This window comes from Peromyscus californicus, unplaced genomic scaffold, assembly GCF_007827085.1.
Source record: "Peromyscus californicus insignis strain IS unplaced genomic scaffold, ASM782708v3 Scaffold_11__1_contigs__length_118956290, whole genome shotgun sequence".
NCBI classification, from domain to species: Eukaryota; Metazoa; Chordata; class Mammalia; order Rodentia; family Cricetidae; genus Peromyscus; species Peromyscus californicus.
In genome coordinates, this window is record NW_026294402.1 from 60887105 (window position 1) to 60903801 (window position 16697).

At 49.9% G+C, this 16697-nt stretch overlaps 2 protein-coding genes across 3 annotated transcripts; one reads left to right on the forward strand and one right to left on the reverse strand.

The window, feature by feature from the left end:
- Window positions 1-3197: 3197 nt before the first annotated feature.
- Ppib (peptidylprolyl isomerase B) lies at window positions 3198-10201 on the forward strand. The gene is made up of 5 exons (XM_052712795.1): window positions 3198-3424; window positions 4554-4667; window positions 6032-6125; window positions 8781-8965; window positions 9638-10201. The coding sequence occupies exons 1-5, from the start codon at window positions 3290-3292 to the stop codon at window positions 9758-9760; spliced, it is 651 nt and encodes a 216-aa protein (XP_052568755.1). The 5' UTR covers window positions 3198-3289; the 3' UTR covers window positions 9761-10201.
- Window positions 10202-10320: 119 nt separating this feature from the next.
- On the reverse strand, window positions 10321-13103 carry Snx22 (sorting nexin 22). 2 transcript variants are annotated; one of them, XM_052712805.1, is made up of 7 exons: window positions 12938-13101; window positions 12510-12593; window positions 12024-12128; window positions 11464-11558; window positions 11123-11155; window positions 10865-10932; window positions 10321-10548 (listed from the first exon to the last, which is right to left on the reverse strand). In XM_052712805.1, the coding sequence occupies exons 1-7, from the start codon at window positions 13010-13012 to the stop codon at window positions 10472-10474; spliced, it is 537 nt and encodes a 178-aa protein (XP_052568765.1). In that variant the 5' UTR covers window positions 13013-13101; the 3' UTR covers window positions 10321-10471. The 2 variants fall into 2 exon arrangements, with proteins under 2 accessions (XP_052568765.1, XP_052568774.1); XM_052712814.1 differs by lacking the exon at window positions 11123-11155 and having other exon boundaries at window positions 12938-13103.
- Between the last annotated feature and the right edge of the window lie 3594 nt (window positions 13104-16697).

Here is a 16697-nt window from a genome sequence, read left to right on the forward strand (position 1 = left end):
CCACGGATTCCTCTGTCCTCCCTCCTCCCGCCCCTCAGCAATTATTTTTTTAAAAAGGAGAGAGAGAAAATTTTCTGCCAGACATGTCTTAGCCAGTCTTGGCAGGGTGGGCCAAAATGGACTTGGAGGCCACTCATACTTCCTGGTTGCCAAGCCAGGCACATTGTGGTTTTTTACTTTTAAAATTCCATATCCAGATCTCTGAGTTCGAGGCCAGTCTGGTCTACAGAGCAAGTTCCAGGACAGCCAGGACTACAGAGAGAAATCCTGGAAACCTCTTTATCTCTGAATTTGAGCGTCAAGAAACTTTTCAGACATGTAAGCCTGCTCTTGTTCTGGCCATCAACAAAAAGAATTTAAAGCTTTTAATTGGTTGGCTTAATTAGGGTGGTGTGGTGTTTTGTGTATGCTCCAACAAATAAAACGTTCCTGAAGATCAGAGGGCAAAGACAGCCACTAGTTAGCCATAGAAGCCTGGTGTTGGTGGTGCATGCCTTTAATCCCAGCACTTGGGAGGCAGAAGCAGGTGGATCTCTGTGAGTTCGAGGCCAGCCTGGGCTACAGAGTGAGTTCCAGGAGAGTCAGGACTGTTACACAGAGAAATCCTGCCCCCTCCCCTCAAAAAAAGCTGTATAGCACATTTATCTTGATATCTGGCTCTGGGTTTTTATTAAGACCAGTTAGGATTTATGCTACTGTGTGGTTGTTAATAACTATCTCATGTGGATCACTACTAATCCCAACACTCAGGAGGCAGAAGCAGGGAGATCTCCAAGTTGAAGACTAACTTGGTTTACATAGCAAGTTCCAGGCCAGCCAGGGCTACATAGAGTCCCTGTCTCAAAAAAGACTTTTTTGAATTTTATTTTATTTTATTTTATTGCGACAGAATTTCTTTGTGTAGCAGCTCTGACTGTCCTGAAACTTGACTTTGTAGACCAGGCCAGCCTTGAACTCATAGAAATCTGCCTGTCTCTGCCTACACAGTACTGGGATTAATGGCATGTGCCATTATTTTCTAGGTATGTTTATTGCTCTTGTATACTCTGTGATAAAGCACCATGACCAAGACAACTTATAGAAGAACGTTTATTAGGGCTTGTGGTTCCAGAGGGATCAGAATCCATCAGGGCAGGGCACTGACACAGCAAGGTGGCAGGCATGGCAGCAGGAACAGCTGAGAGCTCACATCCAGAACCCCAGCAGGAAACAGCACTAGCCAGGAACAGTGTAGGCCATTGAAACCTCAAATCCCGCCCCCCGGTGTGCTTCCTCCAGCAAGGCCACACCTCCGAAACCTGCCCAAACAGTGACACAACTGGAGATCAAGGATTCAAATGCCCAAGTCTACAGGGTAAATCTCACTGAAATCAGCAGAGTGTAAGGCTCTCAAAGTATGTGTGTTGTAGAATGGAGCAACACCGTGTGTGGTACAACCTGAAACAGCCCAGGTTAGCATCTTTTTCTACGAAAAAGAAAAGCCAATGTCAGCCTCAGGCCTTTGCATATATTAGTGTATGTATGTATATTAATGTATGCGTGCATAAATTAATTGAAAGCCATCCCAACCAATACTTCCTGAGCACAGACCCCTGGAGAAGGGTTAAGGAAGCCGGATACAGATAATGTGCAAGACAGTCCCATCCTCCTAAAAGAAAGAAAGTGGTCTATTTTTAGAAAATGGGCAAAGAAATTAAAATTCAGGAGCTGGCAGGGTAGCTCAGTTTAAGTAAAGCTGCCTGCCTCCAAGCCTGAAAACCTGAGTGCAAATCCCAGGACCCATGTGATGTAAGGAGAGAACCAACTCTCTCCACGTGCATACTATCGCATGTCTACCCACTCAAATATAATCACACACACATAAAAAAGGAAAAAATAGGGGCCGGGCAGTGGTAGCACACGCCTTTTATCCCAGCACTTGGGAGGCAGAGGTAGGTGGATCTCTGCAGGATCGAGGCCAGCCTGGTCTACAAAGCGAGTTCCAGGACAACTAGGACTGTTACACAGAGAAACACTGTCGCGAAAAACCAAAAAAAAAAAAAAAAAAAAAAAGGAAAAAATCCAAAGTATACAACAGAATGCACGGGCTCCTAAGTTCACACAGTGGGTAAGCACAGAATTCAAAGAGAAAAATGAGTAGTGATGTGTCAAAAATTAAAAACGGAAGCGTGTGTGTGCGTGTGTGTATACGCACAGTTTATGTGTGCAGAGGCCAAAGGAAGAGGTCGAGTGTACTGACTGTTCTTATCATTCTCCACGTTCTTTCTGAGACAGGGTCTCTTCTTGAAGCTAAGAACTAGTCTAGCATCCAGCAGGTCTACCAGATTCTCCTATCTACACCCACCACTCCTACAGCACTAGAGTTAGGAGTACGTAAGTACGTCCATGATCTGCTTTTAGGCGGCTGTTGGATCCAAATCCTCAGGTCCTCATGATTTTGCAGCAAAAGCACTCACACACTGAGCCGCCTTTTCACCCCTCGACCCCTTCTTTTGAGGCATAGGTGTTACCATGTAGTTCTTGCTAGCACAGAACTCACTACGTAGAGGAAGCTGGCCTCAAACTCACAGAAATTCGTCTGCCTCTTCCTCCCAGGTGCTGGGATTGAAGGCACACGCTACGACGACCGGTCGTGTTTGTTTTGAGGTAAGGTCTCACTCTATCTAGCCCAAGAGGAACTGGGACTCAACTCTGTAGCCCAGGCTGACCTTGAACTCACTGTTACCATCCCACTTCACCCTGCCCAAAGCTGGGAGCGCAGGCGCGAGCCACTAGTCCCAGTCCCCGGGCAAGATATTATAGAAGAAGATACAGAAGGCTGCGCTGTAAAACTCAGCCGCTAAATTCAACCCCTAGCACTTCGGTTAAGTATGTCGAGTTTTTGAAGACCACCCACCCACTGGGTAGTGAGTGACTGGGCTTTACACACCCTGACAATCGTCGGAAGGGTTGGTGGGCCGGTCGGGCCGCAAGGCATGCTGGGGTTCGTAGTCTTTTTTTCTAAGGCCAATCCCAACGCCGCCTTCCGCGCACCGCCTTGACGCAGACCGGAGGGCGAGGCGCATATCCAATCAGAGGGCTGTAACGTGGCAGCCACCCACAGCCCCGCCCGCGGCAGCGCCTACCACTCGGCGTTGCAGCGCAGGGGGAACGTGGCGCGCTCCTCGCGCTGCGAGGCCTCCCGCAGCCCCAGGTCCACCCCCGAGCCCGGGCGGCAACGCGCACACACCGCGTGTCCACACCCTCTTCCGGTCCGGGCTCCCGCGACTGTTCTCTGTGCTGTCGGTGGATGCTGCGCCTCTCGGAGCGCAATATGAAGTTGCTCTTCGCTGCCGCCCTCATCGTGGGCTCCGTCGTCTTCCTTTTGCTGCCGGGACCCTCCGTGGCCAACGATAAAAAGAAAGGACCCAAAGTCACAGTCAAGGTCTGGGATCTCCTCTCCCGGCGAGGCCTGCCTTCCGCCGCCTGCGGTCCGACCCCGGCCCGCGCGAGTCTGGCTCAGTAGTTCCGACCTGAGCGTCCTTGTCCTGGTTCAGCCCATCCTTGGGTCGGCTGTGACCTCTTGGAGCCAGGCTCGCCCTACCCACTCAAACTAAAGAATGACCTGGACTCCCCCAGCCTCCGCCCTGACCGAGGATGCTCAGCTGCGGCCAGCGCGAACAACCTCAGCCCTTTGCACATACCCTGCAATACCCTTCTTTTACTATGGACACTTCTAGTTTACTGTGCTTTGTAGCACGCACAGTAAATTGAGTTAAACTTGCAAGCATAGTGATCTCTTTATGTATTTTCCTCTTTTAATGTCAGTTTCTGTCATCTGGAGTCATTGTAAGAGCACAGATTGCTATTCTGTAGTCTGAGAACGTAACCTTTCTTAAGAATGTTGCATAATTTACTTGCTGGGGAGAGGGACTTATACGTGCCACAGTGTAACTAAAGGTCAGAAGACAACTTGCGGGAGTGGATTCTCTATTTCCATTATGTGGGTCTCTCAGGACTTCAGGCTTGGCTTCAACCACGTTTACCCACTAAGGCATCTGGCCAGCCTGTAATCATTTCTTTTGGCGGGGTGAGGATAGGAGGTGATTAATGCAGCAAGTCAAGTATTGTGGCTTATGTCTGTAATCCCAGACACTTGGGAGGATTACAATTTAGCAAGACCCTCTCTCAGAATATTAATTATTAGGGGGTTATTAGCTCTGTAGTAGAGCACTTGGCTGCCTATAGTGGACAAGGCCATTTCATCAGTCCCTAATATGGAGTTGGGGAAATCTAGAACTTTACAGTGTACAGGTGATTGTGAGCCACCATCTGGGTGCTGAGAACAGAAGCTATGTCCTCTGGGAAAGCAGCAGATGCTGTTAACAACTGAGCCATTTGTCCAGCCTGTAAATTTGGTTTGTACAGAAGTTTTGCCCCGGCCAAAATCAGACTCAGCCACAGCTTTAGGGCTTTAGCTGCAGCTCTCTCTCATCAGGGTGATTTCTTGGGCCCTTCCTAATCTACCAAGGACCCTTTAAAAGGCTAAACTTGCATTTGTTCATTTTCCTTAGGTGTTCTTTGATCTCCGAATTGGAGATGAACCTGTAGGCCGAGTGACCTTTGGACTCTTTGGGAAGACCGTTCCAAAAACAGTGGATAATTTTGTAGCCTTAGCTACAGGAGAGGTAAGTGACTGGTACAGAGGTAGGCAACTCCACGTAGTAGGGATGGAAGTAGGTGGACTGCAGGGTGTGACCCGTCTGCAGCAGTGGCTTACACTGACTTCCCTAACTGGCTTCCCTGAGGACCAAATGTTTTTGTTAAGAATATTAAGAATAAAGGGGTCCAGTTTGTCCCTAATTTTTAGAGAAGGCCCTGGTACTGCTGAATTACTCAAAGCCTCAGTGGCCCAGATTTTGGCATTACACAAAGATCCAACCCCTGCTGTTTCGTACAGCTATTCACAGGACACACACAAAAATAATCCAAAGTGCTAAAACTGGTAGTTTCACAGTTAAGGAAGCTGTGCCAAATGGTTCCATGACTGCCGAGGTGGTGATGTGGTCTTCTGGTGGAGAGAACCTAGACAAACATGGCATTGTTTGGCTATAATGTGTGAAGACTAATCTTCAATGTCTGGTTTTATTTGAATGTTCTTAGTCCACACGATGTGACTGCTATCGGAATAAAATAAGAGCTCTTGTTTTGTTTTGTTTTGCTTTGCGTTTTGAGACAGGGTTTCTCTGTGTAGCTTTGGAGCCTGTTCTGGATCTCGCTCTGTAGACCAGGCTGGCCTCAAACTCACAGAGATCCGCCTGCCTCTGCCTCCCGAGTGCTGGGATTAAAGGCATGCGCCACCTCTGCCTGGCTCAAATTTTTAAAAAGGAGAAGAAAGGGTCCAAGGGACTTGATCCTAGAATATGGCACAGACTTTTTGTGGGTTTTTTGTTTGTTTGTTTGTTTGGTGGGACTAAAGGTGTGTGCCACCGCCGCCCAACATAGCACAGACTTTTAAGGAAATATATATTCTATTTAATGAAATTTATATTTTAACGTCTTTGCTCGTTTTGTTTTGTTTTTTCCTGAGAGTCTTGTGTAGCCTCTGGCTGATCTTGAACCTGATGTGTAGCCAGGGGTGCTCTTGAGCTTCTGATAGGCCTGCCCCTACCTCCTGAGTGCTGGGGTCACAGGTGTGCGCACCATGCTCACTTTGTACAGTATTCAGAGTAGAGCCCAGGAGGGTGTTCATGCGAGGACAAACACTCTGCCAGCTGAGTTGTATCCCAAACCTTGCACGTCGTCTTAGGATGAGAAGAACAGAGAGGGTGAAAAAAAGCATTGTGACCTTGAGTTACATCCTTCAGGAACTGCGTAAGGGTCGAGGCTAGGGATGTGGTCTTTTCCAGACGGACATGCTTTGTGTTTGTCCTGCAGTAGCTGGTCACTCGGTCCATTAAATGCCAAATCTATATCAGAAAGCGCTGTAGGTGTGTGTCTGCAGGGCCAGTTTGACATCTGCTACCTCCTTGTCTCTCATCCCTTTTTCCAGAAAGGATTTGGCTATAAAAACAGCAAGTTCCATCGTGTCATCAAGGACTTCATGATCCAAGGTGGAGACTTCACCAGGGGAGATGGCACAGGAGGTAACTTCAGATCCTCTGAAAAGAGGAGCCTTGACATTGTAGTGCCCATGGTGGGGTGGCCAGGCTGCCTCAGTTAAACAAAGTGTCTTCTTTTGCCTGCTGTACAGGCCGGCCTCTCTCTTGCACGGAGATTAGCTGCATCCTTCTTTGAAAAGAGAACCCAGTGCAAAGGAGAGGGAGGTGGGATCAGGTAGACTGTGCTCTCTTCCAGGTGCCCACCATTGATACAAGTCTGTAGCTTGTACCACACACCCTGCTGCTTGTATCACATATATATGCATAAATAGATAAGTTAAAAAGGCCAGTGAGGTGGATAAAGGTACTTGCTGCCAAGCCTAATGACCTGTGTTTGATTCCTGGGTCTCAAACATTGGAAGAAGAGAACCGACTTCTGCAAGGTGTCCTCTGACTGCACGCATGCTCTGTGGCATGAGCGTGTGCACAGTACACATATACAAACTAAGAAACATAATAAATGTGAAGAACTCAAGGCAATTGTAGTGGTGTGTGCCTGGAACCCCAACACTTAGGAGGTAAAGGCAGGAGGTTCTGGGATGACTTTAAGGACAACCCAGTCAACATGAGAACTTGTCTCAAAAATCAACCACCAGGGGCTGGAGAGGTGACTCAGTGGTTAAGAGCACTGGCAGCTCTTGCAGGGGACGTGGGTTCAGTTCCCACCTGGTGACTCACAGCTGTTTATAATTCCAGTTCCAGGGAATCTGATAGCCTCTTCTTGTCTGCTCAGGCCCAGGTGTGGTACCAAGACATACACGTCGGCCAAATACCCACATACCCTTAAACTTAAAAAAAGCTGAGTGTGGTGATGCACTCAACACTGGGAGGCAGAGGCAGGCAGATCTGACTGAGTTCAAGGCCAGCCTCGTCTACAGAGCAAGTTTCGGGACAGACAGGGCTACACAGAGAAACCTTGTCTCAGGGAAAAAAAAAAATGGTGGGCTTGAGGCTTAACCGTTTGCAAGGCAGCTGGATGGAAGTTCTGGGATAGAAGATACTTATTTCTTGAAACTTGGGAGCTCCTTGTGTCTTGAGGAAGAGATTGAAATAGGAGCAATTAAAATCCCATGGTTGACTAAGATTTCCAAGGAAGTTTTTCAAATAGGAAGCGTTAGCAGTGTACAGCCAGGAATCACTGCAGAAAATAAATAGGCCACCTCACTCCCACCTTGCCATCTAATGTAGTCTTGCTTCTCCGCATCCCCAGCTGCTGCACAGTCAGCCTTATCTCCCTTGTCAGTCTCAGGCCGGGGCAGGTCCTAACCTGGGGCCTCCTGAGGAGCTGTGTGATGTAGCTGGAGTTTTCCTGCCTGGCCCACAGTCAGGACAAATCTCTCTCACCTGCCAGTCCCAGAGCCGCTCAGACCCGACCAAGTAAACACAGAGACTTAAACTGCTTACAAACTGTATGGCCGTGGCAGGCTTCTTGCTAACTGTTCTTACAGCTTAAATTAATCCATTTCCATTAATCTATACCTTGCCACAAGGCTCGTGGCTTACCGGCATCTTCACATGCTGTCTGTCATCGTGGCGGCTGGCAGTGTCTCTCTCACTCAGCCTTCCGCTTCCCAGCTTTATTCTCCTCCTTGTCCCGCCTACACTTCCTGCCTAGCCAATGGCCAATCAGTGTTTTATTTATTGACTAATTAGCAACATATTTGCCATACAGAACATCCCACAGCAGTGTGATGAACACATGTGCTGAGAGCTAAGGTTAGCATGCAGGTGAAGTGATGAGCAGTGAGCCAAAGAAAGTGACTCTGTGCCTTGGTTGGCCTGGAACTCCTAGAGCTCTGCCTCCTAAGTGCTGGGGTTAATGCCGTTCTCTGTCACAGCTGGCCTTTTCTGTGCATATATATGGAGTTGGCTAGCACATGCCATTGCATGCATGTTAAAGTCAGAACATGCCTGGCAGCAAGTTCGTTTATGTGCAAGCCTTCTCAGCAGCCTTAGACGATGCTGCTTCGGTGCTAGTTTTCCAGGCCCATCAGTCCATTGATGGGGAAACCAGCTTTGCAGACAGGATCTTGGGGAGGGTGTGGAGCTCTGTGCTTACTGTCATGGCCCCAGTCCCATACCCCACACAGACAGATGACACTTATTCATAAGCATTTTTTATTTTATGCTCCAGTCTTGATAAGAGGCTCTTGGCTCTTAAGAAACCAAAGAACAGCCCTGTGTCCTATTTTTCCTTCCCCAGCTAACCCCCATCTGCTATTCTGCTCTGCAGCTGCACCTGTCTTGTGACTCTGGAAAGGCAATCTGGTTGGCTGTAGCAGCCTTTTTTTTTTTCTAAAGAGTTCCACACTCCCAGCATCCTGCATAGCACCAAGGCATCTCTTTTGCAAAGTCCCTCCCTATAGGCCTCAGGACACAGCCAAGGATAGTTGACATTATGTCCCATGACAGTCATAAAACTACTCATCATACTTCACCCAAGTCAGCCTGGCCTCATGCCCCAGGTGGTCTTGTTTCCGATGGCTTGGGTAGAAGATAGGAAGGCTGTTTTTATGTCCTTGTTTGCCAGTCAAGCCTGGCCTGACAGGACAGTCTGGGTCCCATAGATCCTCACCCAAGCATCTGTTGTGGTTCAGCCCACCTTGGCTAGACTCCCTGACCTACTGATTCTCTCCCCAGGAAAGAGCATTTATGGTGAGCGCTTCCCAGATGAGAACTTCAAGCTGAAGCATTACGGGCCTGGATGGGTGAGCATGGCCAATGCGGGCAAGGACACCAATGGCTCCCAGTTCTTCATAACTACAGTCAAGACATCCTGGCTAGATGGCAAACATGTGGTTTTTGGCAAAGTTCTAGAGGGCATGGTGAGTTTAAAAGTGAGGGCTGAACCCCGCTAGTCTTCACCAAGGACTTCAAGTAGCAAATCTTCCCCACAGGCACCTAATCACAGACACAGCCCAACAGTGGTTCCTCCTAACCTGGCAGCCTGGCATAGGGGTGGGGAGTGTCAAGAACAAACAGCCTGACCAAGTGCCTTTGGTCCTTGCTGTTGGGGAGGCTGAGGCAAAGGGATAACTTGAACTCAGGAGTCCAAGGCCAGGCTGGACAACATGAGACCACATTTCAGAGTGTCCATGTGACTGTGGCTGCATGAGAGAGTGCTTAACCTAGCATGCATAATGCCCTGGGTTCAGCCCCCAACACCACAATCAGGAAAAAAGAATGAAATACGTGATACTCAGCCTTCATTTCCATTGCCCCAAGGTCCTAAGTCCTCCCAGACCCCAGACAACCTGTCCAGAAGACCTTGTTGAGTTTGTCCAGCTGCCAGGACCTCTGTTCAGTCACCCTGGGCGGTACTGGGTCAGCTAATCCATGCTCTGCATTCACCCTGGCCTTCAGTTCCTTGGGTTTCTGTGTTCATCCCATGAGGGTCTCAACCCTCCTAAGCCACTCACTTGGGGCTGTCTCCCAGTCCTGTGTGTCTCTCGACCTTCACCCTGCCCACTCCCTCCTTTCCTGCCTTTCTTTTCTAGGATGTAGTGAGGAAAGTGGAGAGTACCAAGACAGACAGTCGGGACAAGCCCCTGAAGGATGTGATCATTGCAGACTGTGGCAAGATCGAAGTGGAGAAGCCCTTTGCCATTGCCAAGGAGTAGAGTCTCAGGGACCCCATCCCTCCAAGCGGCTGTACTGCAGGTCCCATTACTACCCTCCCAGGGGTGAAGGTAGCCAGTCACAGGCCCCGTGCCACTCGGCCCCAATGCTTCCATCTGAGGGGGTGGACTCACACCCCCTCACATTCCACAGGCCTGGTTTTTATATCAAACTATCAATTCTGATCAATAAAAAAAAGTGGGTTTTCTTTTTTTTATAACTTAGGTGTGGGCTGTGTCTGTAGCACCTGTCCTGAGTGTACATCCCAGCATGTCTAGGACTCTCATGTGGCGATAGATGCATGCCCCTTCCTTGGGCTCCTGCCTAAGCCTGTGCCTGGGTGGTACCCACTCGTCATCAGGCATGGCTAGCCAGCTACTGAGCCTCACCGTAGCTTCTGCCACCTGCCAAGCTGGACTGGGAAATACACCTGAATCTTCTCAGCCTGTGTCTGGAATGACTTTATGCTTTTTTCTTTATCTTGACTTGGAAGAGTCTTGAGGTCTACCAGCTGCAGCTGTCAATGCACGCCAAGTTCGGAGCCTTGAGTGGGGTTGGGCACAACTGAGCCTCAGCTAGTTACATCCTGAGGCCAGTCCCAGGGAAGACCCAGTTTCTTATATGGAACTCCTAGGACTGAGGCACATAACTGTCCTGACAAGTGACCCAAAGACTGGGCTAGTCAGGGCATTGGCGATGGAGCAGGATGACAGTTAGCCTTTGGCTGGGCTAGTGCTGAAGCCATAGAGGCCCTGGAGTACACCGTCCACCACCACTTCCGGGAGAGGTACTGTGGGAGGAAAAGTGAAAGAGAGGGAGGGAGTTAGCATGAGTTCAGCTTTGGGCATGCAGCACCCTGAGCCGCCCACAGACTGGGCTGTCTACCCAAAGGGAGGCACTGTTTGCTTTGCCCAGCCCACGTTCTGTCCATGTTAGCTTTTGAAGACAGGCCACAAGCGGGCAAAGACCAGGTGAACCAACTGTATACTTTGAAGTAAGTAAGCTTGTATAGCATATAGTTTCTATGAAGTAAGTTACAAAGCAGTTTACAGGAGCCACAGTGTGGCCCCAAAGGACAGTAGGAGGGAGGTGCTGATGTGCCTCACCTGGCGAAGGGGTGTAAATGTAGGGGTCCATACGGAAGCCAATGACGGGCCTGTGGTGCAGCTGTGAGCTGTGAGGAGGAAAGAGTTGTGAACCATGAGTGGAGATGTGGCAGCACAAAGACGCACATGGGATGGACGCTAAGGACCAAAGTCAGCAGGGACCCACAAAGGAAGGAACTAGAAGACAGGTTGCTGGCCTGCCTCCTCACATGTAGCCACCAGGGGGCAGCAGGCACTTAGGGCAGGACTTGGACTTGCCTGGTGTCACTAGGCAGGAATTCCCTCAGGGTGCTGAAAAGAAGAGAAACACTCACTGTAAACTGCTTAAGGATACCCAGGGGAAGTGAGTTCGTGGAGACACAGAATAGCCCAGGGGACTTGCTTCTAAGCCCAGTTCCGGAGGTGGAGGCGGCTGGGGTCATCAAAGCTGTCAAAAACCCAGCCCCTCCACCAGGGTCAAGAAAGTTGGTAAGGGAGGCTATGTATCAGAACCAGGCCAGGGCCCAGCATTTGAAAACGGAGAAAGCTTGTCCTTAGGGACCCTTTCATAGCTGCTTGTGAAAGAGTCCTTGTCACACCCCAGCAGGGGCCATCCTTGCCTCCAGCTGCTGGCCTTGGAGTCTGTGGGGAAGTGTCTAAGTCTCAGGAATTCCAGTAGCTCCTTGGGCACATCCTGATTCAGGTATAGGATACCCTAGGGAGGAAGACGGAAGACGCCCGGAATCAGATACAGCTACTAATTATTAATCCGTTGTAAACAAAAATTTGAGGACCTTTGTTCCCAAATTATTAAGAATTTCAAGGCAGTGGAGGCAAGCATTATCAGACCAAGCTCACGACCCAGTATGGACTGCAAAGACTGGCCCCATAAAGTGGGCAGGCTAGTTCAATAATGCCTATCATTGTTGGCGGAATGAGTCCACACACACCTCATGAAGATAACACAGAATCTTACCCCAGGGCTGAAGGATCTTGAAGTATCTACCTGTTGGGTTATTCAAAACTTTAAATAATCCAGATAGAAAAGTTTGCACTCACGATTGTTTGGAAAAAAGGAGCTTGGAGTGGTAAATAACAACCAAGTTGTGGGCCCCCCCCATCTCTCTCTGGGTCACCCCTAGTCCCTGAGGCTAGGGACAACCAAGTATCCTGTGCACACCTGGATATAGGTCTCCAAGCCCTGCCGGCGCTGTTCCAATCCTCTGGTCCTCCAGTTGGGCAGGCGTTTTGAGGGAAAGTCAGGCACTTTGTACCGTTTCTTGATCTGTCATCAGTTACCGAGGTGAGATTCCAGCAAAGCCCTCAAGCCCATTCCACCTAGCTGAGACCTCTCTCCAGTCCTCCCTCAATGCCTTTAAGCTCTAACCTGGGTCTGCTGGTGAAAGGTGGTTGGGACAGACGTGACGTGCCCGAAAGTGGAAAGGACGCACGCAGACAAGGTCAGTCTGAGCTGGGACCTAGCCACTGCGTCCTCCCCAAGAGGGGCCCTGCAGTCAGTCCTTGGGTAGTTGCCCATAATCTGCACCCTCCCGGGACTGGGACGGTAATGGGGGTGGCCAACCAGAAGCTGGAACCGGAGCCCTTTCGCTTGCCACCCAGGGGATTGGCTTGGAGACAGACTGGTGGGCAGTCCACGCCACCTCACCCGCTTGTGTAGAGCGTGGAACTCGCTGTAGCGCCTCGGCACGGTGTGTCTGCGTCCACTGTACAGCACCTCCACTTGGAACACCTAGCGGGGCGGGCGGAGGAGTGCGGGCGGCGGGTCCAAATGATGCAGCAGGACCCGCGCCGCGAGACGCACCCACTTTCTGGCCTTCGAAAGGCACAAAGACGAGTTGGCGTGTGGCCGCTCAGGGAAACCCCTCCCGCACCCCACATACACCTGAAAGAAAAGGCTGACGGCCCGCCCCTCTGCTCCACGCGATCCCTCAAGACCATCATCTGAGGGACTGGCAAAGCCAGTAACCCCAACCTCTGAGATGGACGTCCTAGCCCGGAATGCTGGGTCCCCTTTGCGCTCGTCGAGGGGATATTCGGCGGATCCCCACGCGCACCCCTCCATCCATTGCTCACCATGTGGCCTTTCTCTGGACTCTGCCTGGGCTCTTCGGCCTCGGGCCCCACCGAGGGGATGTGAACTTCCAGCATCCGCGCCCTGACCCCACCGCAGCTTCTCCTTGATGGCGCGCTGAGGCACCCAAACTCCCTAGAGCAGCCAGGCAGCCCTACGAGGTCGCCCCGCCCTCGGGCTCCAGGCCCTGCCCCCGAGCGTAGGCCCCGCCCCATTTTGTGGTCCTTCGGGTCTAGGCTCCACCCTCTTGTCCAGGACTCCGCCCCCGAACCAGTAGACCACGCCCTTGAGTCCCAGTCTTGCCCCGCCCGAGGCGTTCCCTGGCTCACTAAAGTTCTGAAGCGAAAAGATAACACCCTTGGTCTAGTGATGTCGCTCGCGGTACCAGGGGGAGGAACCCTCGGCAGAGTCACCCGTTTGTCAAACATTTCCCTAGCGTCTACTGTCTGCCAGATACGCAGCAGAGATTAAATTTCACCTGGTCTTTGTTGAGTGCCCTGGATTCTGAAGGGGCAGGTTAGGTAGGGCACAGGCAGGGTCCAGGCCTGGGCGTCCGCCCCAGGACCACCCTTGCTCTCAGGGAACCTGGTCACCCCAGCCTTCCCCTTTCAGGTGGTCCCTGGTAGCGCCACCTAGAGTCTCCAACTGAGACAATGCCTGGGTGAGGCTGGGATCCATCCTCGCTTTGATGGGCACCCACAGACCCTACTTCATTTGTTCATCCAGCCATCCACCCATCCAGCCATCCTACCTTAACCTTAGCAGCCCTAACTTGCTTCAAACTAGTGTGTGGCGAAGAGGCGGTCATTTCGAGGTCTAGAGAGCGAGTCCTAGGACAGCCAGGGCTGTGCAGAGAAACCCTGTCTCAAAAAACCAAACCCAAACAAACAATCCTGCTACATTCCAAGAAAGACTATCAGGGCAGAGAAGAGCAGCCTGGTGCCACCTCCAGAACCTCCCACAGTTCCTCTCCTTAGACCCTGCCCTGTAGTTACCTTTATTATCTACCCGTCACTGCCCACCCATCTTAGTAGAACAAGCCCCTAAAGAAGCCACCTTTTTTTTGAGACAAAGTCGGCTGAGTTGCTCAAGCTGACTTTGAACTCCTGGCCTCAAACAATTCTCTTCCTTCAGTCCCACAATTACACGGAACCACAGGCCCATGCCACCCTGCCCAGCCTCACTCAGTTGCTTTTTGTTTTTTTTGTTTTTTTGTTTTTTTTTTTCGAGACAGGGTTTCTCTGTGTAACAGCCCTGACTGTCCTGGAACTCACTCTGTAGACCAGGCTGGCCTCGAACTCACAGAGATCTGCCTGCCTCTGCCTCCTGAGTGCTGGGATTAAAGGCGAGTGCCACCACCACCCGGCTATAGTAGGATTTTAATACAGAACTCTTACGTCATGTGATAGAAATAAAAATGGCCTCTATTTCTACCTCAACCCCACAACCCTCACTCAGCTCTAAGGGAGTTGCCACCACTCAGGAGCACAATGGCAAGTATTCTGTTCTTAAACTGGGTGGTATGTGATGGCTATTCTTAGTTGTCAACATGGCTGCAGCTGGAATGAACTGAAAACCCAAGCAGCTGGCACAGCTGTGAGGGATTTTCAGTTAACTGGATCATCTGAGGTAGGAAGACCCACCCTAAATCTGGCCACACCTTCTCTTGGCAGCCGATGTAAAGACCATGGAAGAAGGAAGCTTTTGCTTTTTGCTTACTTGCCCTCATTCTCACGGATCCTGCTGCACAGGCTTTCTGTCACGGGCATTAGAGCCTACGCTGGGACTCCCGACATATACTGAAGACCAACTGACATCTGGCGTCATGGACTGAATAACTATTGGATTCTTGGACTTTGTTAGTAGACAGCCATTGTTGGACTAGATGGGCCACAGCCTGTAAGCCACTCTAATAAATCCCATACACACACACACACACACACACACACACACACACACACACACACACACACACGTGGGAGGGGGGCTTGGGGGGAGATACACCCTATTGGTTCTGGTCCTCTGGAGAACCCTGACTAATACATTTGTGTAACTGGATGTGGGTGGCAACAATATAAAGTTTCTGAATATGTAACAACTAAAAATTAATTCAAATTCCAACATCTCTAAGGTGTGTCTGGCAGCCCTTGCCCATGTTGCACCCTGAAATGTCACTTCGGCCTTGGCTGTGAGCACACAACATGCATACTTTGCACTGTGCATGCTGCCACACCACGTTCGCACTGCCAATGAAGATTACCTACAACACTTCAGCTGTAATTTGAGATTACTGATGGTTAATGAAATGCTGTGATTTTAATGTACAAAATTTTTTACTCTTATAAAAAAAACATAGTGATTTGAGTCAAAAAACAAAGACTTAGTATTTCCTCTGCCCTTCTTACATGGCAGCGTGTAAGTAGGTGCCCCATTTGTTCTTTGCCAGCTCTGGGAAGAGGAGCCTTAGTTGAGAAAACACTGCCATCAGAGTGCCTGTAGGCCCATCTGCATTTTCTTGATTAATGATTGATGTAGGAGGGCCCAGCCCACTCTGGATGGTGCCACCCCTGGACAGTGGTTGGGGCGGTGTAAGAAAACTGACTGGCCAGGCAGTGGTGATGCAAGAGGCAGAAGCAGGCAGATCTCTGAGCTCAAGGCTAACCTGATCTACAGAGCCAGTTCCAGGACAGCCAGGACTGTTGCACAGAGAAACCCTGTCTTAAAAACAAACAAACAAGGGGGCTGGAGAGATGGCTTAGCGGTTAAGAGCACTGGCTGTTCTTCCAGAGGTCCTGAGTTCAATTCCCAGCAACCATATGGTGGCTCACAACCATCTGTAATGAGATCTGGTGCCCTCTTCTGGCCTGCAAGCATAAATGCAGGCAGAACACTGTATACATAATAAATAAGTAAATCAAAAAACAAACAAACAAACAAACAAACAAACAAAAAGAAAACAAAAAAAGCAGACTGATAGCCAGATGTAGTGGCCCACACCTTTAATCCCAGCACTTGGGAGGCAGATGTAGCCTAGTCTATATAGTAAATTCTAGCCGGGCGGTGGTGGCGCACGCCTTTAATCCCAGCACTCGGGAGGCAGAGCCAGGCGGATCTCTGTGAATTCGAGGCCAGCCTGGTCTCCAAAGCGAGTTCCAGGACAGGCGCAAAGCTACACAGAGAAACCCTGTCTCGAAAAACCAAAAAAAAAAAAAAAAAAAAAAAAAAAAAATTCTAGGACAGCCAAAGCTACAGAGAGAAGCCCTGACTCAAACCAAGCAAAACAGAAAACAATCTCAGCACTCAGGAGGCAGAGGCAGGTGGATCTCTGTGAGTTCGAGGCCAGCCTGGGCTACAGAGTGAGTTCCAGGAAAGGCTCCAAAGCTACACAGAGAAACCTTGTCTCAAAAAACAAAAACAAACAAACAAAAAACAAAAATAAAAAAAAAAAAAAGGAAAGAAATCTCGAGGCCAGCCTGGTCTACAGAGTGAGTTCCAGGACAGCCAGGCCTACACAGAGAAACCCTATCTTGGAAAAAAAAGAAAGAAAGAAAGAAAGAAAGAGAGAGAGAGAAAGAAAGAAAGAGAGAGAGAAGAAAAGAAAAGAAAAAAAGAAAAGGAGACTGACCAAATCATAGGGAGCAAGCTAGAGGTGTTCCTCCATGGCCTCTGCATTAGCTCCTGCAGAATCCAGAAGCAGAGGCAGGTGGATCTCTGTGAGTACAAGGCCAGCCTGGTCTATGTGAGAAGTCCAGGACAGCTAGG